This window comes from Capsicum annuum, chromosome 10 (genome assembly GCF_002878395.1).
Source record: "Capsicum annuum cultivar UCD-10X-F1 chromosome 10, UCD10Xv1.1, whole genome shotgun sequence".
Taxonomy (NCBI): domain Eukaryota; kingdom Viridiplantae; phylum Streptophyta; class Magnoliopsida; order Solanales; family Solanaceae; genus Capsicum; species Capsicum annuum.
Genome location: NC_061120.1, coordinates 219,210,602 through 219,236,819, shown reverse-complemented (window position 1 = coordinate 219,236,819; position 26,218 = coordinate 219,210,602). Strand labels below are relative to the sequence as shown.

General features: G+C 36.0%; 2 protein-coding genes across 4 annotated transcripts; both read left to right on the top strand.

Annotated features, from left to right (window-relative positions):
* Positions 1-1,732: 1,732 nt before the first annotated feature.
* On the top strand, positions 1,733-5,926 carry LOC107843916 (transcription initiation factor IIB-2). 2 transcript variants are annotated; one of them, XM_016688345.2, is made up of 7 exons: positions 1,733-2,312; positions 3,397-3,421; positions 4,004-4,133; positions 4,212-4,342; positions 4,445-4,533; positions 5,102-5,181; positions 5,388-5,926. In XM_016688345.2, exons 1-7 carry the CDS (start codon positions 1,969-1,971, stop codon positions 5,528-5,530), a joined length of 942 nt encoding a protein of 313 aa, XP_016543831.1. In that variant the 5' UTR covers positions 1,733-1,968; the 3' UTR covers positions 5,531-5,926. The 2 variants fall into 2 exon arrangements, with proteins under 2 accessions (XP_016543831.1, XP_016543832.1); XM_016688346.2 differs by having other exon boundaries at positions 1,750-2,312; positions 5,391-5,926.
* Positions 5,927-8,781: 2,855 nt separating this feature from the next.
* LOC107843917 (transcription initiation factor IIB-2) lies at positions 8,782-14,584 on the top strand. Of its 2 annotated transcripts, XM_047397448.1 has the most exons (8): positions 8,785-8,957; positions 9,157-9,510; positions 11,765-11,789; positions 12,205-12,334; positions 12,429-12,559; positions 12,653-12,741; positions 13,817-13,893; positions 14,191-14,584. In XM_047397448.1, exons 2-8 carry the CDS (start codon positions 9,161-9,163, stop codon positions 14,322-14,324), a joined length of 936 nt encoding a protein of 311 aa, XP_047253404.1. In that variant the 5' UTR covers positions 8,785-8,957; positions 9,157-9,160; the 3' UTR covers positions 14,325-14,584. The 2 variants fall into 2 exon arrangements, with proteins under 2 accessions (XP_016543833.2, XP_047253404.1); XM_016688347.2 differs by having other exon boundaries at positions 8,782-9,510.
* The last annotated feature ends 11,634 nt before the right edge of the window (positions 14,585-26,218 follow it).

Sequence of the window (26,218 nt, the reverse complement as noted above, 5' to 3'; positions counted from 1 at the left end):
AATATTGAGATACACGTTAAACTGAAGAAAAAATCGATTTACTTATTGGAAAAATATGATTGATGCTTATCTAACTTGATTCGGTTGCATATGTCTACATTGATAGATGCTTAATTTTCTAACCTTTAACTTCTTCACTGTTTTTGTCAACATAATAGAAGTCAACGTGTGTGTATATATATATATATCTTCTTTATTTTCATTCAAGTCATTTTTTAGGATCAAAATTTTCTCTCAGACAAGAATTATTTTCATCAAAACTGAAACTTTTGAGATCACTATTATATTATTTTGTTGTAGTTTACAAGTCGTTGATGAATTTACAGGTGGTAAATGAATGCCGATCGGCTTTATTGTATTATTTGTTTAGTTGTAGTTTAGATGAATTCAACTAGATGAATGTCGTAGATAAGAAGTTTAGTTGTATTATTTTGATATCTCTATTATCGTATTATTTTGTTATAATTTATAGGTGATAGATATTTTGTTATAGTTTACAGGTAGTAGATATTTTGTTATAATTTACAGGTGGTAGATGAGTGTCAGACGACTTTGAGAAAATATTTGTGTAAAGGTTAGATTTAATTATATTATTTTGATGTCTCTATCATCGTATTATTTTATTGCAGTTTACAGGTGGTACATGAATGTTGATCGACTTTGACAATTTTTTTTGTAAATGTTGGGTTTAATTAAATAAATTCTCCAAAAGATATTAAATTTAATTATTGTATTTATCTTTATTATTTAAATAAATATTCTATTTAATGTAATATTTGAACTCAATAAAGAGAGGTACACACGAGGCGCGTAAACCTAAACTAGTTCTATAAATAAGGCCTGGGAAGAAATAATGGAATTAAGAGGCTGTTTTCAATATACCTCTCCTATCGGTGTGAATAAGAAAAAAAATACTACCAATAATTTTGGAATCCAGAGCAAAAAAGGCTACTTTTTTAATAATTTTTTTGAAGGAGATACTTGTTTTGAAAAGAAACCAAAGGGGACAAAACGTTGGTGGCTGAGCGATTCGCAAATCGCTTGATGTCTGGCGATTTACAAATTGCTCGGTGTTTGAATTTGCAAATCGTTCGGTGTCCGACGATTCGCAAATCGCCGCAGAATTGCCTGGTGTCCGACGATTCGCAAATCGCCGCAGAATTGCCTGGTGTCCGACGATTCGCGAATCGCCGCAGAATTGCCTGGTGTCCGGCGATTTGCGAATCGTCGTAGAATCGCCTGGTGTGCGGCGATTCACGAATCGCTGCAGAATTGCCTGGTGTCCGGCGATTTGCAAATCGCTGTACAATCGCCCGGCGTGTGGCAATTCGCAAATCACCCTTTGTGCGCGATTCACAAATCGCCCAGTGTCTGGTGATTCGCAAATAACCCGGTGTCCGGCGATTCGCAAATCATCGCAGAATCGCCCGGTGTCCGTCGATTCACAAATCGCCGCAGAATCGTTCGATGTCCGACTGTTTATAATCACATCGTCTATAGGTAATTTCCAATACAAAAAAGTCCACGAGTAATTTTAATATTGATTCGATAATAAAATTGATAACAGTTTAACCTACTTAATCTATTCTAATGTTCAATCATATTTCGTAAAGCAAAACGTGACAAGTAAAAGTCAACAACGGAATAATAAGAACCTTTTAAGGAAAAAAATTAAAAAATATATTAGTGGGCCCCACCAGATACACTTCTTCTTTTACCGAGTTTAGGTCTATAAATACCCCTTCAACCTTTCATATCTGCTTCCCGAGAGAGAGAGAAAAAACTAAAAACCCCAAAACACCCTTGTAACTTCTCTCTCTCCGTTAACTGCCGGAACAACGATCGGAGCTTTTTACCGGGTCGGGTCAAAACCCGGATCCGTGATCGTTGCCGGAAGAAAGAAACAACCAAACAATCGGAGCTATTTCAACCGGGCTGGGTAAGAAAAACCGGGTCGGAGGAGCAAAAATGGATACGTACTGTTCGGACTGTAAGAGGAGTACGGAGGTGGTATTCGACCACGCGGCGGGTGATACGGTGTGTTCGGAGTGTGGATTGGTATTGGAATCGAGATCAATTGATGAGACATCAGAGTGGAGAACGTTTGCTGATGAATCGGGTGGTGATGACCCGAACCGTGTTGGTGGACCGGTTAACCCGTTACTAGGTGATGCGGCGTTATCGACAGTGATATCAAAAGGACCAAATGGGAGTAATGGTGATGGTTCACTAGCGAGGTTGCAGAATCGTGGTGGTGATCCCGATCGTGCTATTGTTGTTGCTTTTAAAGCTATTGGTACTATGGCTGATAGGTCTGTTACGTGTTTTGTTGCCTTTTTCATTCACTTGTTGCTTAGTTGTTTATGAATTCTTGCGAGTTTTAGTTTGTTTTGATATATGGATGTTAGTGCTTGTTTGTTTAAGTGTGGAATGTGTATTGGAATGAATTGATTTCAAAAGGATCCGATTGGATGTAGGAAGATTTATATAGCTGACTAGTAGTTTGTGATTGCGGTGGAGGAGAGGGGAAAGGGGTGGGCGGTGGGGTTTTGGGGTGGTGGGTTAGAAAATGAAAATGAGCTTATTTTTATGGTCGTTGAGCTTTTGATTGAGGTGTAGTATTAGGAGGAGGAGGAGGGGGAAGCGCGGTTGGGTGTTAGAAGCTGAAAAGAGCTTGTTTTTATGATCACTGAACGGATTTGTAGAACTGATGACTAGATTTTGATTGAGGTGTAGTGGTAGTAGTAGTAGTAGGAGGAGGAGGAGGAGGAGGAGAGGAGGGGGTGGGGGTGGGGGTGTGTTAGAAGATTGAAATGAGCTTATTTTTATGATCACAGATTGGATTTCAGGGTTTGGGTGATATTGGCTAATGAGATTAAATAGGTTAAATCTTAAAAGAATTTGGTAAAGATTTTCTTTTTTTTTTTGAGAAAGGTGTTAGGACAGATGGGAATAAATTACCTTGTGTTTTTGTCGTTGCTGGATTTGAACCTAAGCCCTCATGGTTCTCAACTAGTTCATTGACCAATAGGCCTCACCCTTGGTTGCAAATTTGGTAATGAAATTGAATGTGTAAGAATATGACTAATTTGAATAGTAAAACTGTATTGAGTTTTCGTCCTTCATCTGTTAAGTTTGTTGAGCGAAGACATTTGTGGGATGATATGTGGATTTGCAATTTGATTGGTCTGGTGCTGTAAGTACTCAATTAGTCCATCTGCTTTTCTCGTTTCCATGCTCCTTGAGATGGCATTTGCGTTAGCCTTATGTTGCAACTACATTTGAAGTGATAATACTGGTTTAAGGGAGTTGCATCATCATTCCTTTTAGTTTTTGACAGCTTGGAAATTTTGTACGCATTGATTGAGCTGAGTTTATTTTCTCTTTATTTTACAGGTTGAGCCTTGTTTCTACTATAAGGGTATGTTCTCTACTGTTCTTTTAAGTTAATTGGGCGTCACATATAATCTGACTGCTTTCTTGGCTTCTCTTGAACTTTTCAGTTGAAGCATAAGACGGTGCAACTTTCTTTCCATTGACGTCTTCATCACTTCCTTTATATACGTGTTTACATTTTTACGTGTTTACATTTTGAAGTTTTCTTTTTTTGTCTTCTGCTGCTTAGTGCTTTGGTCTATTTTATAAGTTAATTATAGGTAGTTTTCAGCTTATTACTGCTTTTTGTCCATCTTATTTTGCTTGAGTAAACAGAACCATTAGTTTTCTCTGCTCAATTATACTGTGTCTTTGTGAAAACGCCAAAGTTTGATAGTCCTTGTTTCTGCAGTTATCCCCTTGATGTGTTAAAGGGATGTCATTTGATATAATCGTTTTCCATGCGACAATGAGTATGATATAAGCTTTCTCCTGATTTTCTCTTCTTAGTGGGATTATCTGATAGTTCTTATTTCTGAAAGTTTTTTGCACCAATTGGTAAAATTACTAAGTGTTTTCTATATCTTCTTATTGTTTTGAGATGTATGTCTTCTTTGATCTTGTGCAGGATCGAGCAAGTGAGATATATAAGAGGCTGGAAGACCAAAAGTGTACAAGAGGCAGGAATCTTGATGCTCTGGTCGCTGCTTGTATCTACATTGCTTGCCGCCAAGAAGGCAAACCCCGCACTGTAAAAGGTGTGGCAATGTTTTCTGATCATGTAGATTAACTGTTTAGTCATCTGTGTGAACTCTAAACCTTTGGGTGTTGATTAGAGATATGCTCAATTGCCAATGGAGCTAGTAAGAAGGAAATTGGCCGAGCAAAAGAGTTCATTGTGAAACAACTGAAGGTTGAAATGGGAGAATCAATGGAGATGGGAACTATACACGCTGGGGACTATCTGGTGAGTGAACTAAAATATAGGTTTCCGCCTCTTTGTGGGGGCATAAGTGTTTATGATTATGTCTTTTATGCAATCCTAACATGTGCTATTCTTGATCTTCAGAGACGTTTTTGTTCTAACCTTGGTATGAACCATGAAGAAATTAAGGTTGTCCAAGAAACTGTTCAGAAGGCAGAGGAGTTTGATATAAGGTACATATTTTTGTTTATTGTATGTTTGTTTATGTTCTTAACATGGCGAGCCCCAATATAGAGGCTGTAAGTCATTTGTTTGAGGATTTGCGTGTAAACTCCTGTGAGGGAACTATTTAATTTTTGCAATGGCTTGAATGCTCTTTCTTCCTCCATAAATTCGATTTTGACAATTATTCTGTCCTGGAACTCTTCTAGAGAAGTTCTGAATTTTTGGAAAAAGAAATTGACAGAACTTTGAGCCTATGGATAAAATAGTGGGTGAAGATCTTTTGTCAGCCGGTTTTACTTCTTGCTTGAACGTTTTCCCTGCTCAACCCTCTAAGAAAAAGGTGGATAGATGACACTGGTTTAACTTTGACCAATATTTGCAAATCCCACTGAAGAGATTTTTGTGGACATTTCACAACTAGATTCTAGTTTCTCTCTTAGAATTCTAACCAGAAAAATGAATTTCTAAAAGGGAACAGAAGCAGGATTGATTGTTATCATTCAGATCACTCACAGCAAAGTCTATGCACATGAGGTTGTTGGATTAGATACTCAATAGTTATTCCTCTTTTTGCAGGAGGAGTCCTATATCAATTGCTGCAGCAATAATATACATGATAACTCAACTTTCAGATTCGAAGAAACCCATTCTGCGAGGTTAGAACATCTCCCTTCCTCTCTGTGCAATCTTGAGCCAATGACAGAATATATCCCTTGGCATTCATGCATTGCTTAAGTAGGTGCACAATGCTGCATTTCTGTTTTTTTCCACGTACTGATAATTGCTGCGTGAGTGAATTTCTTTGAAGTCTTGGGTTGTATATGCTAGTTCTGTATATACATCTGACATTTTGTGCTTGCAGCAGATATCTCAATTGCGACCACAGTTGCTGAAGGAACTATCAAAAACGCGTACAAGGATCTTTATCCTCACGCGTCCAAAATAATTCCAGAATGGTATGTCAAAGACAAGGACCTCAAGAGCCTGTGCAGTCCAAAGGCGTAAGAGTAACTTAGTCGTCAAGCTATCGAACAGAGAAAACATCAGACACCTCGGAGTTTTGGCTACGGTGTTCGGGGATTCATACCAAGGCGCATCGTAGGTCATGTAGGCTGGAGTAACTCAAATTTATTTCTTTTCCATTTTTCTTTCCCCTGATACAAATAGGCTATTCCATTTTTTGAATGTCGTTGAGCAAATTGGTCATCGTCCAATTTTTTTTTTTATGGCTAAACATTATCATGCGAAGCGAAAACATTTCGTCTTCCTCAAGATCCATTCATTTGGTGAGCTACTTTATTTTTCCTAAATTATGCTGATTGAAATATTCTCATTGGTGAGATACTTGACCAATATGCTCTTATAAAAGATTGATGAATTGGTTCTTATTTAAGATTGAAATATTATTTGTTTGCGATTGTTTTTCAATATTATCAACCTTATGAAGCAGCGTCTTTACCTCACTCGGAGGTGAAGGTAGTGGTATGGACTGCATATGCTTTACCTTTTCTAGATTCCACATTGTGGAAATATGAATATACTGGGCATGCTGTCGATCTCGGATGGCTAATAATAGTACACAGAGTGACATGTTTCAAAAGCGGGTCTGGGTAGGGTAGAGTAAAAAAAAAGGATAGCTCGGTGCATTAAAGCTATTGCTATGGGCGGTGTCCGAAAAAGGGTTCCACCATAAGGGTGTATCATACACAGCCTTACCTAAGGCTTGCATTTCAGCCAGAGGCTGTTTCCAAGACTTGAACCAGTGATCTCCTGGTTACATGACAACAACTTTAGCAGTTACTCCAATGGTAGGGTAGAGCATACAAACTTTATTCGTACTTCGAGCGCGACTAGATTAAAGAGGCTGTTTTTGGAAGACCCTCGATTTGAGCAACTAAATTAAGGTAAATTTTTTTGATTGTGACGTCTCCCGACGGCCACAACACAACGGAATAGGAGTAGTACCAATGTCATCTTTGTGAAACAAATATTAATAGCAAATATCTTATCCATTTTTTCTTATCATCTTTTTTTTATGATCAAAGATTTCTCTTAAAATATCTTATCCATTTTGCTTGCGTTATTTTGGCACATCTTAATAAAGAAAAATTGTCATATATATACAAATAAATACTATATTATATTAGCCCATCTCTTTTTTGTTCCTTCAAATTCACTTTTCTTTTCCTTTCCTTTCCTTTCCATACAATCATTCTTTTCTTGGCTTCCCATATATCCTTTGTCTTGTTTATGTGGAAAAAGGTAACTTTATTGTTTATTGTACATTGTAAATATAAAATTAGGGAGATAATATAAAGGAGGCAGTATGAAAATGACTTATTAAAAAACTACTAGAACATATATCCAATCTAGTGTAGTTATTTATATCAACATGTATTGCGTGGAATTAATTGAGGTGTACGTAAAGCTACTTGAACATCACATCGCGATTATAACAAATAAAAAAGAATGTCCTATTGCATAATCATTTTGACATTTATAAAATTATTTCATTTCTACCATTTATTATTAATTTGAGGTGTCATATTCTCCTTTTATGGACACTTAAAATTCTCCATATCTAATTAGATATAGTAAAAACTTCAATATCAAGATATTATCCGAAAGGAGATACATTTATCTTTTAGCAGTAAAAGTTTAAATTAGATTCATACAATCATCAGTTTATTCCTTTTGCTAGTCTAAATCAAAACTAAAGTAAGCCCTTTATTATATTATCAATAATCAAAGTTTCTAAGTGTATCTTAAGATGTTGAATAAAAAGTTGTCAAAGTTTCAAATAAAATTTACATATGTAGAAACTATATAAAAAGTGTTATTAAGTTATAGTAATAGTTAACAATTCTTTAACTGTTTAAATAGTAATTAAGAGAAAAAAACTGAAACGGATAAGTATACATTAATGAACAATGTAGTCAAAATTAGAATTTAATTCTTTGATGAATATGTACTATAAACAGTTACAAAAAGATATGGGTCACATTCATTTACTTTTAAATAGAACCACAAACATACGTTATGCATGTATATATGGTTTTATCTGTAAAATTAAGATGAAATATATCGACAACCTCTTAAATTTTCAACTAATTTCATTTATACACTCAAATTATAATATATTTTAATTAAACACCCGAATAGATGATAAAGTAGTCATATTAAACACTTCCGATTTTAATCTGGAACAAATGTTTACGCCTATAATATAATATTGATAGACTAACCACATAAAATATGTTGTTGCAGGCACACACTAGCCTCAATTGGAACACGAGGTGTTATGGCGTATCGAGGATAATGAAACATATTTTAAGTGGTTAATTTATCTACGTAATAAATACTTGAGAACGCACGATCTCCAAAATTTAAATCAGAAGTGCCTAATAGGAACGTTTTATCATGTATGTGTTCAACGTAGAGAATATAAATAAAATTTACTGACAAGTTTAATCTGGAACAAGTTTTTGTGCATGTACCTCAAGCGCCTATAATATAATATTGATAGGCTAACCACATAAAATATGTTACAACACACACTAGACTCAATTGGAACACGAGGTGTTATGATGTATCGAGACTAATTTAACATATTTTAAGTGGTTAACTTATCTACGTGATTGATGCTTTAGAATGCACGATCTCCAAAAATATAAATCAGAAGTGCCTAATAGAAACATATCATGTATGTGTTCAACCTAGAGTATATAATTAATTTAGCAAACAACATAAATCTCAACAGTTTGGACCTTAGTTACAGAAAATTCTGACATTTCGCATAATTACTGAAAATCTCAATTTTGGATCCGCCGAGATACATAATTAGCTCCCGACACATCCAACGAAGATACATATTTTCTTTTTTGTAAAGATACATAATTAGCTCCTGATACATTTTTTTTTTAATTTTGTTTCTGTCGAGATGCATAATTAGCTCCCGATACATCCATCAAAGATACATAATTAGTTGGAATATTTATAATTACTTTGTAAGGGTGAAGATTTGTGTAAATATAATAAGTTAAGCTATATATATATATATATATATGTTATTTTTTTCATAAAATTTACTTACAAGTTTAATAGTACAACAAAGAAAAAGAACAAGGTCATACTTGTCAAAATAAAAGAGAGGGTGGGTGGGGGTCGGGGTGGGGGTAGGGGCAGGGGGGCAGAAATGTCACAATTTTCTTGTTTTGTCAAATTTAAAAAAAAACTGAAAAAAACTACCACAAGAACCGCATGACTTTCCTACTCTTCTTCTTATCCTTCACAACAAATCAAGAATGAAAACTATACATTGTTCCACTTACATGTGTTAAGCATATAGCTAGCGTTCCTTTGTAAATAATACTTATATTGTATATAATATTTTCTTGAAAATAACTATGGATCATTCGACTTGCATGTGTTAAGCGTATAACTAGTTTTCCTTCATAGATCTCTGAATTTCAAGAAATACTAATACTAATACTAATACTTACTGTATATAATATTTTCTTGATATGTAACAATTATGAAGCATATAGCTAGCGTTCCTTAGTAGATCTTCGGATTTATATATAATCTTGCATTACTAGTATAATACTCTTGCGTATATATATTTTCTTGATAGTTATGGATGCGTATTGTACGGACTGTAAGAAGAGCACAGAAGTGGTGTTTGATCATTCAGCAGGAGATATGGTATGTTCAGAATGTGGTTTAGTTTTGGAATCACATTCGATTGATGAAACATCAGAATGGAGAACTTTTGCTAATGAGTCTGGTGATAATGATCCTGTTCGTGTTGGAGATCCTACTAATCCTTTGCTGTCTGATGGTGGTTTATCAACTGTGATCTCGAAGCCTAATGGAACTACTAGTGATTTCTTGACGTCTTCTTTGGGTCGATGGCAGAGTCGTGGGTCGAATTCTGATAGATCTCTTATCTTGGCTTTTAAAGCCATTGGTGTTATGTCTGATAGGTAACTTATTATCTTCCCGAATCTCATGTCGAATGTATGTATAATAGTAAATGTGCCCGGTTATTCATGTAAAAATCTCTTTTGTTTTTGTGTGTGTGTAAAGGGTGGCGTAAGTGGTAAAGTTGCTGTCTTGTGGCCTGTAGGTCATGGGTTTGAGTGGTGGAAATAGGGTAAGGTTGTGTACAATAGATTATTGTGGTCCGGTTCTTTCCCGGACCCGTGCATAGTGAGAGCTTTAGTGCATTCAGGCTTCCTTGTTTTGGTGTATAGGGCGGATTTTGATATGGATTTTCTCTGATATTTGCGGGGAATGTGGGATAAGGGGTGAAGGAGAAGCTTATCCATGTGCTGTATTTACACCGAATTTCAAACTTTTTTTGTTAGGAGTCACGAATTACTGAGGGAAAGTGTATTAACTATAATTGAAGGGGAGTCTTGGAGTAGTTGGTAAAGTTGCTGCCATGTGACCAGGAGGTCACGGGTTCAAGCTTGGAAACAGCCTCTGGTAGAAATGCAAGGTAAGGCCGCGGAAAATACACCCTTTTGGTGGGGCCCTTCCCCAGACCCTGCGCATAGCGGGAGCTTTAGTGCACCGGGCTGCCCTTTAAAGTGTATTAACTAATCATGCTTGGTTAATTTCACTTATGAAAGATGTCATGTATTTATTGGCGAGGTGCAAACACCGAGTGCAAGTACGCTAGGTGACCGGAGATTCACACATTCAGTTTATTTGATTACCTATGTTGGAGTAAAGTGCGTCGTTTGTCTTGGTTTAAATTTGTGCATTGGAATTCAAGCACTTAGCTGGGATCCTGTGAGTTAAAATTATTGACTGTGATGGTATGTGTTTCTGGATTGGTTACTGTTGAAAATGACTTGTGTGGTGGTGGTGATAGCATAGTTAGTGTGAGAAAATGTTTGCATCTTTACTGGTTTCTCAACCTATTCACTAGTTGCCTATTCTTTATTGGCCTAAGCAGCAGGGTAACCATATGTGTAGATTTCGTATTTATGAACTTCGTGATGAGGTTAACGCTCATGGTAGTGTTCACATGTCTAAATGAAACAGACTGTAGTTCAAATATCTGAATGAAAGTTTGCATCTTTACTGGTTTCTCAACCTATTCTCTTTTGTTGCAAGCGGCCTACGTTGTGGTAAAGTGTGAGTATTTTCTTTATTGGCCTTAGTAATGGTAAGCATTTGTGTAGATTTTGTACATATGATCATCTAGAGGAGGTGAATGCTCATAGTGGTGTGTGAAATATAGTTTAAAAAAACACAACATTAGGTTCCAAAATAATTGTGATAGAAGAGCAAAAATTGCAGTTTTTAGTTGTAAGTGGAAATTGAAGTGTTGGGTTTAGACCTTGCTTTGTACTGTCTTGTCTTTATGCTTGTGTGGTATATGTGCGTTGGTTTGAAAATGCTCAGTTTTATGTTTTTGATGCGACCTTGTAGTGCCGGAATTGCAAATGTTTAGTCCAAAGTCATTGCATTGCCTTAAAATAGCGGTATGGTCTTTTTAAAATATGAAATAAGTTTTAGATTCATCTCGTTTAGACAAAAAATGAAATTTTATTATGCTAAGAAATGTATCCTATAGACTACGAAAAGAAAATACTTGGCTAGCTACAACGATTTTTTGATTAAAAGATTGAAGTCCTTTGCTTGGTTTTGGAATTGCCAAGAGCTCTCTGGCTCGAGCCGTGCAGTGTCTCTTAGCCTTACACTATTGTTCAATTTTCTGTCCATGCCTTCTTGTTTTGTTGCATACTTGCATTGCCTTAAGTGGCTGGGAGCATCGTCCATCTTTTCACCTTAAAAGTTGTTTTGCTGCACCCAGAATAATCGCTCTGGAGCCATAGAGAACATCATTTTGTTGTAATTCTGCTTTTCCAGTCATGTCGATACAATGAATTACAACATTCACTTTTTGCTCTCAAGTATTGTGTAGGTAGGGAAGTTGATTGAAGAAGCCTTATTTAATATAAAGTTTCCCCTCTTTTTTTGTTTTGTTTGTTAAAATATTTCAACTTATTCTTCAAACATTGCTGTCGCTTTTGGTATACTTTCTATATATGTGTTTGTTATGGTCTCTTTCTTTTACTTTATCCTATTAAAACCGAATGTACTTGTACTGTGAAGCCTATTCATTATCGGTATGTGTCTGGTCTGGCTCCTTATTATGTTGAATTTAGCTGAACTTGTATGCGGAATTTCAAAAGATATGGCTGATGCAATTATACTTTTCAGGTTGGGCCTGGTTGCAACCATAAAGGTATGTTTCTACTCCTGAAATCCTGATACTCATTCTCAATCAAATGACGTTGAGATGTCAGGAAGTGCGTGCACATATATGCGAATGTGTTAAGAAATGGGAAATTACTTTTTCTTTCCGATTTCATTCATTGTGTATGAAGAGTCATGCTCTCTCTTTTAGCTAAGTCTGCCTGATGAATTTTTATTCGTTTTGCCACTCAGCTGGACTTAGCAGTCCAATATTCAATAATGTTAACGGGTTTAGTGTGCACCCTCACGGGTCGCTCTATGTGCATCATTGCATGAAAGAGAAGAACCTCGTTAATGAGCTCCTTTCGTATTTGCTAAGATATATGTGGAGGTTCTCCTTTTACTAAAAGTCGCAGATAAATTTTGTTCAGTATTTCGTAATATTGGTTTACATCTGTTCAAAGGACCGAGCTAATGAGATATACAAGAAGGTAGAAGATCAAAAATCTAGTAGAGGAAGGAACCAGGATGCTATATTGGCTGCTTGCTTATATATTGCTTGTCGACAAGAAGATAAGCCTCGAACTGTGAAGGGTACAGCCTAAGACCTTTTGTCATTTCGGTGTCCTGATTTTACTTCCAAGTTCCAATATGAATGAGCTTTCTTGAAACTGTCGATTGGAAATAGAAATTTGCTCTGTCGCGAATGGAGCTTCAAAGAAGGAAATTGGCCGAGCAAAGGAATACATTGTGAAACAACTAGAGCTCGAGATGGGTCAATCTGTGGAAATGGGAACTATACATGCTGGAGATTTCATGGTGACTACTACTACTATTTTTCTAAATTGAATTTTCTTCTTAAGTTTTGCTGTTTCCCAAAACTTGGTTACTGATCATTCTTTTAACCGATAGCGACGCTTTTGTTCAAATCTCGGGATGACAAATCAGACAGTTAAAGCCGCTCAAGAAGCTGTAAAAAAATCAGAGGAGTTTGACATAAGGTAGTTCTGCTTGTATTTATGTTGATCCGCAGATGCTTATTTCAGATTAATGCTACGTTTGACTAAAATTGATCTCATTTGTTCCAAATATTTGCGAGCATATCTTCAAATGTAGGTAATGAGGGAACTCTTTGATTGTATGACTATGTAGACCACAGGAAAATACTTGACAACAGTTGTGTTTTAGTTTTCGGTATCAGCAGACAATATAACTATATAGAAGAATCATGACCCTTAGCCGCAGCAATCAAGCTGCATGAATTATGCTTTCAGCTCATGTTATGTTCGGAAGATGAACCTAGTCTTCATTTTATCTACTTTAGCTTGCCTCTAGGATGATTGCATTTTTGGCAAGACTAAATTTCTGGGGAAAATGTCTATATGTTTTTGTTAGATTGTTTGGAGCTGGAAGGAACAGGTATTTTGCTGGGTGAAGGGAATATAAGTATGTTGTAGGGTTGAGGTGTGACGGATAGGTAGTTCGGGATGGAGAAGGTGGCAGTTGCGAAGTAGGAGGTGGAGGGCGACTAGCATTTGAACTGTAGCTGATGGATGAGCGCGAATGGTAGTGCTGAACTTTCCAGCAAGGGCAGTGGTGTAAGTCGATGGATGAATAACTTGGATGGTTCCCTTCCTTAGACGATGACTTGTTTTCTTTTTCTTCTTTCGTGTTCTCTATTAATTAGATGGCTCTTTTATTGGTCACATTCTGTCATGTAATTTCCCGAGTTGACATCTAAAGGGTTGAGAGAAACTACTGGTTCCATTTTTGAAGCGACTGCCTTGTTGCTAAGATATGAATTCACAGACTTCTTGTTGCGATAGATTGTTGCATGAAGCATGAAATTGGCTCTTCACGTATCAAGTAAACAAATGGCCGGTGTAACTTGTAAGAAGCCCAGGCTTACAGAGTGATCATTTAACCTGAATACCGATTCCTAGATCCCATTCTTAAAAAAGGGTTCATATAAGCCGACCTCAACTAGCTTGAGATTGAGGCGTTGTTTTTGTCACGTGGTAGCTTCTTTCAACAGGATGGATCAAATGTATTTACTCCTCTGTATAAAACTTGCAGGAGAAGTCCCATTTCGATTGCTGCAGCAGTTATCTACATAGTCACTCAGCTTTCGGATGACAAGAAGCCAGTTAAAGGTAATGAAAATGCATCATTATTTTCATTCTCCTGATAGGAATCGCACTAAAAATAGCTCGGAAAACCTCAGTCGAATGAGTTTTCTTCTGTATTTCTAATGTCATCTTCAAATCCTATTCATCTTTATACTGCTACACTACATTAGCCCAGGCCTCTAAACCATATGATCTTCCCTATGACGATTTGAATTGATTGTCTGTGGTTAAACGCCACTCGTTTTACTGTAAATTGCTGCATTATGAAGCATCTGCTTATTGAATATCCAACATCTCATGTTAAAAACTGTATGAATGCAGATGTTTCACTTGCAACTGGAGTTGCAGAAGGCACGATCCGGAATTCATTCAAGGATCTATACCCTTATCTCTCAAAGATTATACCAAGTTGGTATGCACAAGGTCAGGACCTAAAGAACCTCAGCAGTCCTTGATGAGCTAACTTAACCATGTCAACACGTTGCCAACTTCGCGATAATGGCTTCAAGAATGTTGTGTATCGGAGGACCCTTCGATGAAATTAACACGAAGGGAAGCTTATTTTATCGCGAGATATGGGATAATACACATTAAACTATTAGCTCTTAGGGGAGATCTTCATGTTGTTAAATTGCAAGTTGTAAATGCTTTTTCTGATACTCTTTCTTCATAGATTACTGGACTGATATTGACGTGAAAATGTAGTTTCGAAAGATATTGTTGTTCAAGGAGAAAATTGAGATGTGTTACGAAAAAAAAAAAAGTGTTCAGACCAGCTTTAGTGCACCTTGACTAAATTTACGGGATACCTGTCACCTCTCACCGGCAACAACAGAGGTATCAGGTAACTCTGTCCACCTCAAATTTTCAACCGACTTCATTGACCGCTAGGCCACACCCTTGTGTTCATATCATTATCACATGGTTAAAAGTTGATCCAATATTCTAAATTAAGGACATTGTTTTTTTTAGTTTATATGTTGTTGATGATAAGAGAACCGTAACCACACAAGGTAAATTCTGCTGTAGTGTGATAATTCGTAAATGACATAGAAGAGGTAAACTGCATTAGGTAAGTCTTTTGTGATTAACTCGATCCTGTGAAAAATATCTAAAGTGGATTTTTTGGAAGAATAAGTATCATAGTTTTCTAGTTAAATTTTTAGAATAGTCTAGATAGTGGGCCGGGGGGGGGGGGGGGGGGGGGGGCCACAGGGGACAAAAGAGTTTTAAAGTGACACAAGTCTTAATTATTAGTATGTATTAAGAAAGTTGGGGAAGTTTTAAAATAACCTACAAGTTTTTAAATTTACACTTTGATCCCAATGTATACCTAAAATAACGGGAAACAGAGGGAAAAAATGTGCCTTTCTGTCTCTTCTCATCCATTGTTGTTTTCTCTCTCTTAGCGATTTTTGTTGTTAACTGTTTCTGTTTCTGCTACTTTATTCATCATCCTGCTTCATCTTCTTCTTGACGACCATTTGTTGTTGTTGTTGTTGGTACAACGCTATTGCTGCGATCTGATCAATTTCGTAGGTCAAATTTTGTTTACTACATTACTTTCCACTTTGACATTACTTCATAGGTTACTTTGGTAAGTAAAATTATGATTTTTATTCGTATTTGTCATCTGGGTACACTTCTGTTTTTCCGACAATGGATAGAACCCCGATTATGAATCCAGCACAAGTGCCCACAATTTAAACAGATCAATCATCTGGTGCATCAGATGAGTAATCTGTTGCATCAGACTATTTATCTGTTGCATCATCGTATTATCTGTTGCATCGGACGCATTATCTGTTGTATCAGGATGTTTATCTGTTGCATCATAATGTTTATCTGTTGCACCAGACTAATTATTTGTTGCATCAGAATGTTTATCTGTTGCACCAGACTAATTATCTGTTGCAACGAATGATTAATCTGTTTGAAACAACACAAATCAACCCTTGCCACAAACCCAACAGATAAATCTTGCTATTGCTACTGGATTCTAAATTATTCCTTTTTACGTCGAATCATCGAAATGTTTGTTAAGAAGATAATAGACAGAATGAAAATTAAATATGGATTAAAATGTCAAAGATCAAACATAATTTATTTATTAAACAAATAAAAATACATATAATAGACTAAAAGAAAAATAATAGTCTAATTATTATTATTATTATCAGCATCATCATTGCCAGCCGTCCAATCTTCAACCGGAAATAGCAAGGCCCTTCTCAGCCTGCGTATCTCGTGGAGCATTCTTGATCTAACTCCTCCCAATTCCCATTGCAGATCACGAAGTTGATTCCGAAGTTCATTCACGGCATCTTGCAGAAAAGCGACGTCCCACACTGGATCAGCCATAATCTTATCTTCTAGAGTGTAATATGAAAGACGAGATGCAATAAATAAATAAAGTGTGTATTTGAATGAACGATTGAGTAAGGACGGACCTATTTATAGAGGATTGAATTTGAATGAGAGGCAAAAAGACGCGACTATTCACCTCCATACATTAATTAAATTTTTGATTAAATTAAGAAAATAAATATTATGATATAAGTCATGACTTTTCAGATTATTATTATTAATTAGTCTTTCGAAGAACCGTTTTTATTGAGTTGTGGTAACAGAATCTATATCTGTTGCATCAGATAACACATCTGTGACAACAGATATATTATCTGTTGCAACAAATATAAAATATGTTGCATCAGATAACATATCTGTTGCAACATATAATCTAATTGTTCACCTCCATCTATTAATTATATTTTTTATTAATGTGAAAAGTAATGAATTAATTAAATTAAGAAATATTGTGATAAGTCATGACTTTTCAGATTATTATTATAAATTAGTTCTTTCCAAGAACTGCATTTATTGAGTTGTGACTCGATATAGGTTGCATCAGATAAATCATCTGTGACAACAGATATATCATCTGTTGCAACCATAGTGAACCTGTTGCATCAGATAATTTAATTGTTGCAACATATAATCTACTTTTTTTTTTAAAAATAACTATATCATCATATATTAATCCAAATTTTCTTACTTTTTTATTTTATATATATAAAAAAATAACTTTTCAAATTCCTTAATAAAATAATAATCATTTTATTATATAATAAATAATTTAAAAAACAAATTCAAAAATAAAAATGGTGAAAAGTCACGATCAGTTATTAAAATTGTGGTTATAAATTGTATTTATTATTTATTTACGAAACATTTTTCATATTGAATAATCAAAACTCCGAGTCATGTCTTTCTTTTTTCACCCTCTCAATAACAACAATAGCTCTTTTTTTATTAATAACCGCCAGGTGCAACATATGATTGATCTGTCGTAGCAGATTAACCTCTAACAGTTGACACCAATTGCTGCTCAATCCCTACCACCAACCGTCGACATGTTGAGAACAAGGAATAAACAAAATGATTATTATTAAATACTAAATAAGAATTAAAAATTCAAAGTCGACAACAAAATGAAATGAATGTTCATAGATTTTTGAATCCCTTGGGTAGATTTGATATACAAAAGGAGGAAAATAATCGCTAAAATAAAAAACATTACCTAATTATTATTACTATTATTATTATTATTGTCAATCAGACATCTTTCATTCATCCGCCAGCCTTGCTCCGAAGTCAGCCAAATATCTCTCTGGAGTTCATCAATCAAACTGCCTTTGAAGTTCACGGAAGGAATCGATATGAATAATCTTGTACGAATCTGGATCATCCATATTTGTAAGGAGAGACCTATTTATAAATTATTGTATCTCGAAAAGAAAAGAAAATTACTTTAAAATAAATCTAACAGATGGGTAATCTATTACATAATATATTCTTTTTGTTAGATAACTTACAACATACTGGCAATCTTTTTACAACAGATGTATATATCTGTTTGATTTCTACAACAGGTTGATCACTGTCGTAACAGATGTCTCCAATTGATTGACAATATAAACAGATGTGTTATCTGTTGCAACAAGCTAGTCATCTGTTTATTCAATTTAAGCCATAGATGGGCTAGGAAGAATAAGGTGCGTACAGATGGATCCACTATCATATATGTGGGAGTTAAGTATGTATTACTGATAAGGTTACCTGGACAACACACACAAAGTACAATGTTTTTGTGAATGCAGTTTTTAACCGATTAGGCATTGATCATTCAAAAAAGATCCTGCATTGTACCGTTAAGCTTGATGGGTTTGAGATTGATAAGGCTGAGGACCTCATGAAGATGGTGCAGATACCCTGTTACGAATTACTGATGGTTGGTGCTCGTGTTTATGCGTGTCAAGTTTTTAGAAGGGATCAATATTTGTCGTCACTGCAGAGAACCAACAGCGATTGGACTTAACTTTAAGTGTGCATTGGACCCTTAGAGGGCCCTCGAAGCCTCGCACTGCATCAAACAAGAATGAAAAACCAATATAGTTATTGCCCTGGCCAAAATTTATATGGTTGGGTTGCTCGCTCGGGTTGATGATTATATGCCAGAAAGTGCGGTAGGAGAATCCTTTCGACGGAAAATGGGTTGTTGATGGAAGACTATATCATCTGAGAGCTAATTGAAGAAGAGACACAGGGTAGAAAGTAATTTCTAACGAATCTGACAGATAGAATTATCTTAACATATGCAAAATCTGAATCAAGTGCAAATATGAAAGTATATCCGGTAATGTAATTTCGTCTGTTGTGTCTCTGAAAGAAAAATAATGCAGATGAACACTTTTCTAGGGAGCTGGATGGTCGGGATTATCACCTAGGTAGAAAATAGGAGAAACCAACAAAGCAGCCTCACGGGCATTGAGGGTAGAAATGATGTTCAGCAAGTCTAGAAAACTTATGCCAACAACAACTGCAGTGAAAATAAGGAAACTAAGCGAAGGTGGCAATTTTTGAATTTCATCCCATCTTCTTGTTTGTGTTTCCAATCAGGTCCACTGCCGTTGACCTGATCGGAACCACAAACAAGATTGAAAGAAAAATAGAGTATCATTGCTTCCTTAGCAATATGGTTATAATTGATTGTGTTTTCTTGCCTTGATATGCTTTCAACATTCGTTGGAGAAGATTAGATGCTTGCTGTAGTATGTGAATTCCCATAATTTTCAAGCTTGACTCCAGCTTGTTGATTCTGTATTCAAGCTGTTCGTTATCATCTTCAAAGTTGGTAAGGAGTTCCTCGTCTCTTGTGATCTCGATCAGGAACACTACCTTCAAAGTTGTGGCATTCTAGAAGCCCTTCAGAACACTTTCTCTTCAGAAGCTTTAATGGATACATGGAGGGTCGCTATGTTTGTTTTAGGTTAAAATGTGTTGATGCACGTTGAAGATGTGGTCCCAACAGTTGAACAACACACTTTTATCGAGCGTTGCTCCATGCATCTTACTCAACCAATTTGATAAATTAGTAAGAATGGAGTTACGTAGCATGTGATTTAAATCGGCTCTACCAAGCCTATCAAACGTTACGTAACTCCAAGCTCATTACCCTATCAAAACAATATGCCCGAGTTAGTGCACATAGAAAAAAAAAACCCAATCTGTCAGCCTTTCTGTTGATCACTCTTCTCCAATATAGATGACATGATATCTGCTATGCAAAATTCTACACCATCGCCAGACATGATTGCCTGGAAATATGTATGGCGATGGTGTAGACTTTTGCATAGCAGATATCTTATGATCTATATTGGAGAAGAGCAATCAGCAGAAAGGCTGAGAGATTGAGTTCATTCGATTTGTGCACTAACTCGGTCATATTTTTTTGATAGAGTAATGAGCTTAGAGTTACGTAACGTTTGATAGGCTTGGTAGAGCTGGTTTAGATCACACGCTACGTAACTCCATGCTTACTAATTTATCAAATTAGTTGAGTAAGATGCATAGAACAACGCTAGATAAAAGTGTGTTGTTCAACTTTTGGGACCACATCTTCAAGTACATCAACACATTTTGACCTAAAACAAACATAGAGACCCTCCATGTATTCTTTAAGACTTCTGAAGAAAGTGTTCTGGAGGGCTTCTAGAATGCCACAACTTTGAAGGTAGTGTTCCTGATCGAGCTCACAAGAGACGAGGAACTTTTTACCAACTTCGAAGAGGGCAACGGCCAGCTTAAATATAGAATCAACAAGCTGGAGGCAAGCTTGAAAATTATCGAGATTCATATACTACAGAAAGCATCTGATTTTCTCCAAAGAATGTTGAAAGCATGTCAAGGCAAGAAAATACAATCAATTATAACCATATTGCTGAGGAAGCAATGATACTCTATTTGCCTTTCAATCTTGTTTGTGGTTTTGATCAGGTCAACGACAGTGGACCTGATCGGAAACACAAACAAAAAGGCATGGGATAAAATTTAAAATTCAAAAATTTGCCGCCTTCGCTTAGATTCCTTATTTTAACTGCAGTTGCTTTTGGCATAAGTTTTCTAGACTTGCTGTACATCATTTCTACCCTCGATGCCCGTGAGGCTTTTTTGTTGGTCTTCTCTTATTTTCTATCTAGGTGATAATACCGACCACGGAGCTCCCTAGCAAAGTGTCTATCTTTATTATTTTTCTTTTAGAGACACAACAGATGAAATTACATTACCAGATACACTTTCATATTTGCACTTGATTCAGATCTCGCATCTGTTAAGATAATTCCACCGGCCAAATTCGTTAGAAGTTACTTTCTACCCTATGTCTCTTCTTCAATTAGCTCTCAGATGATGTAGTCTTCCATCAACCATCCATTTTCCTTCAAAAACATTCTCCTACCGCACATTCTGGCATAAAATCATCACCCTGAGCGAGCAACCCGGCCATATAAATTTTGGCTAGGGCAATAAATATATTGGTTTTTCGTTCTTATTAGATACAGTGCTAAGCTTCGAAGGCCCTCTAAGGGTGCAATGCACCCTAAAAGTTAGTCCAATCGCTATTGAATCTCTTTACAATGACACAAAAATTAGATCCCTTCACAATGCTTGACAAATAAACATGAGCAAAAACCGACATTAAATCTTAATAGGCTATCAGAACCATATTCATGGTCCCTCACCCTTATCAGTTCGGACCTACCAAACTTAACTGTAAAATTGCAGACATCTTGTTTAACGATCTATGACTAATCAATAAAAATATCATTCACAAAATCAGTGCACTCTATGTGTATTTCCATGATAACATTATCAGTAATACATACCTTTCACATATGAAGTGGTTCCATCTACAAGCAGCTTATTCCTCCGATCCCATCTTTACTGCAGCCTCTTGAGATAGTCCTTCAAAAGTTGATCAACTGTCAGTTCCTTATATCTACAAAGAAGAGGAAAAAATTGATGTCACAAAAAGAACATTGTCCATTTGTTGCATCAGATGTGGAGTCTGTTGCAACAGATGTGGAGTTTGTTGCAACAGATGTGGAGTATAATAGAATACATCAAACCAGCCTTTCTGGTGATTTTATTTGTTCCAATAGTTTCTCCATCTGTTGCAACATCAACAACAGCATAAACATCAACAAAAATGAAACAACATTTGTTCTAATAACATCATCAACAACAAATAAGCAACATCCTTTGTACCAGAACCATTAACAACACCACAAGTTCCAACAATGCCAATCCCACCAACAACATCAATAACTGCATCAACAATAACGAAATAAACAAAATACATACAAAAAAAAATGACACTGCCAACAATGCTTTTAAACTTCTCCCAACAGATGACTTTTTTCTCATATTGTAATAAAAATTCTTGGATTGTTTAGTCAACACTTACAAGTTCCTTAAATTTTTTTTAATAAATATGATATGGGTAAATAGTAATTAAATAAAAAAAAGATGTACATAACATGCAAAGAGAAGATGAGAATAAAAGAGCAATAATGAACCATACCTTAATATCAAAAAGGGGATCAAAATAGAAATTTAAGTCGAGGAAAGATATGGATGGGTTTAGATTCGAAAAAGTCTTTATGAGAAGAGAAGAGAAAAGAGAGGAAAAAGGCTGTGACCCTAAAGAGGAGAAAGAAAAAGATGAGAGTTGAATAAAATAAACTTCAGCTGAAGGAAGAGATGAGATAATTTCTATAGATGTATTGTGTACATAGACGTGGTGATTTTCAATATTCATTAATTAATATTCATTAGTTTCATTAATAATTTGAGGGGCACGAGGAATACTAAGTCTACTGACATTGAAAAGACAAGACAAGACTGCTCAATGAACTCACTTTTGAGATATCAAAGAAATATTTTTTACCGCCTTTAGTAGCAAGTACTACTACTTGATATTATCTACTCGGGCCAGAAGCTTCTTGCTTTAAAATTAAAAGAGATAAAAAGATTTTCAAACAGATATGTCATCTGTTGCAACATATATAAATATCTGTTTAAAAATCCGAACAACTCAGTCATCTGTTACAACAGATATAAATACCTGTTAAAAAATTCCAAAAGCTCAGTCATCTGTGACAACAGATGGAAATGTTCATTTGATAATTAATAAATCAGATATGTCATCTGTTACAACATATATAAATATTTTTTTAAAAATTTCCAACAGCTCAGTCATCTGTCACAGCAGATGCAAATATCTATTTGATAATTAAATCAGATATGTCATCTGTTATAACATATATGTACCTGTTTGAAAATTTTCAACAGCTTAGTCATTTGTTGCAATAAATTTCATAGAAATTTATTTAGGTAGAACTAGGGATGAATGAATGATCTCACAGGGTCAACTACAAATCCAATCGAGTCTTTGCAATTGCACGTATTGCGTTTATACCAACCCGAGTCGTTGATCGATCACTCTGAGTTGAAATGAGTTCTCATCAACTCAATGTTAGGATAATAATAGTACCTAAGTTGATTTAGGTTGAACTAGGGATGAATGAGTGAGCTCGCAGGGTCAACTACAAATCCAATCGAGTCTTTGCAATTGCATGGCGTTGGTATTGCGTTCATCCCGACTTGAGTCATCGATCGATCCCTCTGAGTTGAAATGAGTTCTCATCAGCTCAATGTTAGGATAGTTATAGTACCTAAGTTGATTTAGGTGGAACTAGGGATGAATGAGTGAGCCTGAAGGGTCAACTACAAATCCAATTGAGTCCTTACAATTGCATGGCATTGGTATTGCATTCATCTTGAATCGAGTCGTCGATCGATCACTCAGAGTTGAAATGAGTTCTCATCAACTCAATGTTAGGATAGTGATAGTACCTAAGTTGATTTAGGTGGAACTAGGGATGAATGAATGAGCTCACAGGGTCAACGACAAATCCAATCGAGTTTTTGCAATTACATGGCGTTGGTATTGCATTCATCCTGACTCGAGTCATCGATCGATCACTCAAAGTTGAAATGAGTTCTCATCAACTCAATGTTAGGATAGTGATAGTACCTAAGTTGATCTAGGTGGAACTAGGGATGAATGAGTGAGCCTGCAGGGTTAACTATAAATCTAATCGAGTCTTTGCAATTGCATGGCATTGGTATTGCGTTCATCCTGACCCGAGTCATCGATCAATCACTCTGAGTTGAAATGAGTTCTCATCAACTCAATGTTAGTATAGTGATAGTACCTAATTTGATTTTGGTGGAACTAGTAATGAATGAGTGAGCTCGCAGGATCAACTACAAATCCAATTGAATCTTTGTAATTGTATGGCCTTGGTATTGTGTTTATCATGACCCGAGTTATCGATCGATCACTCTGAGTTGAAATGAGTTCTCATCAACTTAATGTTAGGATAGTGATAGTACCTAAGTTGATTTAGGTGGAATTAGGGATGAATGAGTGAGCTCGTAGGGTCACCTACAAATCCAATCGAGTCTTTATAATTTTATGGCATTGGTATTGTGTTTATCCCAACTCGAGTCGTCGATCGATCACTCTGATTTGAAATGAGTTCTCATCAACTCAATGTTAGGATAGTGATAGTAACTAAGTTGATTTAGGTGTAACTAGGAATGAATGAGTGAGCTCGAAGGGTCACCTACAAATCCAATCGAGTATTTGCAATTGCATGGCATTGGTATTTTGTTCATCCTGATGCGAGTCATCGATCGATCACTCTGAGTTGAAATGAGTTCACATCAACTTAATGTTAGGATAATGATAGTACCTAAGTTGATTTAGGTGGAACTAGGGATGAATGAGTGAGCTCGCAGGGTCAACTACAAATCCAATCGAGTCTTTGTAATTGGATGGCATTGGTATTGCATTCATCCCAACCCGAGTCATCGATCGATCACTCTGAGTTGAAATGAGTTCTCATCAACTCAATGTTAGGATAGTGGTAGTACCTAAGCTGATTTAGGTGGAACTAAGGATGAATGAATGAGCTCGCAGGGTCAACTACAAATCCAATCGAGTCTTTGCAATTGCATGGCGCTGGTATTGCGTTCATCCCAACCCGAGTCATCGATCGATCACTCTGAGTAGAAATGAGTTCTCATCAACTCAATGTTTTAAAAACTGTATCTTTTAAAATTTTTAAAATTAATTAAGATCAATTCGGACCAAATTAGCAATTTCAAAACTTGTCATTCTTTTTCAAAATTACAAATCAACCCATACAAATCATCCATTTGCGCGAAAAACTTTTTATTTCAAATCTTAAGTTTTCACTCTTCTCTCTCTCTCCCTCGGGGTGTCCTCTCCCTCTTAACAATACAAACAATACAAACAACAACTACTCAACATATTTCTCAACCCTTCAAAACATGTCGATTTTCTTCCCCTTTACGACTACATATAGTTGTTTTTTTTGACTTCATTTCTGCTTGTATCTGTTGTTTTCTCTATCTTCACATGTAACAGAGTTCGAGAAGAGTTCTACATTTGTTCTTTATTCTAAAAAATAGGCTTTTTAGTTAATGATAAAAAAAAGACTTTTAGTTGTATTATCTTTGAGAATGGGTTAACAGTTTTGAGTTTTGATGCTAAAAAAGTAGGAAGCACCCGAGAAAACCCTAGTTTTTTTCTCAGTATTTTATTGATTGTCATGGTATTGTTGGATGGTGTTTGTGGTGTTGTTGGTGACTGTTGTAGTTGGTGTTTGTATTTGTGTTTTTTGGCGGTGGTGTCGGTGGTCTTGGTGTTGGTATTGGTATTGGTGGCCTTGGTGGTGGTCCTGGTGGTGGTGGTCCATTGTTGCAATGGGTGGAAGATCTATTGGGACATATTAAATAGGTCTTCAAACAGATTCCCCATCTGTTCCAAATGATGGGTTATCCGTTGGAGTATTTTCTTGTAATGTGTAGAGAATAATTTATTGAAATTTCTCCACCTGTTGTAACAGGTGGAATATCTGTGGAGAGATATTAAATAGGTCTTCAAACAGATTCGGGTTCCCCATCTGTTCCAACTGAAGGCTTGTTCGTTGGAGTTTTTTTTTGGTTATGTGGTAAGAATAATTTATTGAAATTTGTCTCAACTTTTTTTAAAAAATTATGCAGCCATCAAATGCAATGTATTTTTTATTTTTCTTTTGTTAGTAGTTAAAAGATGTCTCCCAAAAGAAAAGAAACAAAAAGTGGAGAAAATAGATCAACTTTCGATCACCAAACAAAAAAGGCTAGAGTACAGATAGATTCAGAGGAACTTCCAGAACAATCTCAGTCAGGGCAAAATGAAGCCGAGGAAAGTGATAACTTCTCCTCACCAATGGGGCGTGAAATAATATCGAAATTCCAGCATGATTTTATCAAAACCATTAGTATTGACAAGTTTCGAGTTGCGATGCTGATGAATAACCCTAATGCAGTATTTGGTGATCTTGTAGTTAAATGTCAGTTGGGGAAACCTTTTGACGAACTTAGGAGTATTATGAAGAAGGAAAACATAGATGGGCTTTTTAAGAAGAGCTGCTTTGCACACTTTCTTGAGTTGTTTGGGCCTCGCCCTCTCTGTTTCCCAATGATCATAGTATATGGCCTTCTCAATTGCAGGATCATGTATGCGGGGGATGATGGAGGTCCGAAAGAGGGCGGAAATAAGATGGATGAAGTCTGGATCAACTACTGTGGCATGCCGATTTGTTTTGGATTGAAAGAGTTTGCCATTGTGACGGGCTTGAGATGCGATCGTCCAGAAGAACTTGCCTTCAAGAAAACACCCCACAAAGGGTCTAACAAATGCAAGGTAAAAAAGGATGGGTTGTTGGGCATTGTTGGACCTCACTATAAAGTGAAGGATTTGATAGTGGATCTTAAGAATAAAGACATACCAAAGCACTACAGGGAGAAATTGTGCTTAGTTTGGTTTGTCCATTCCGTTTTATTGGCAAGAGACATCAAGAAAGTCATAGAA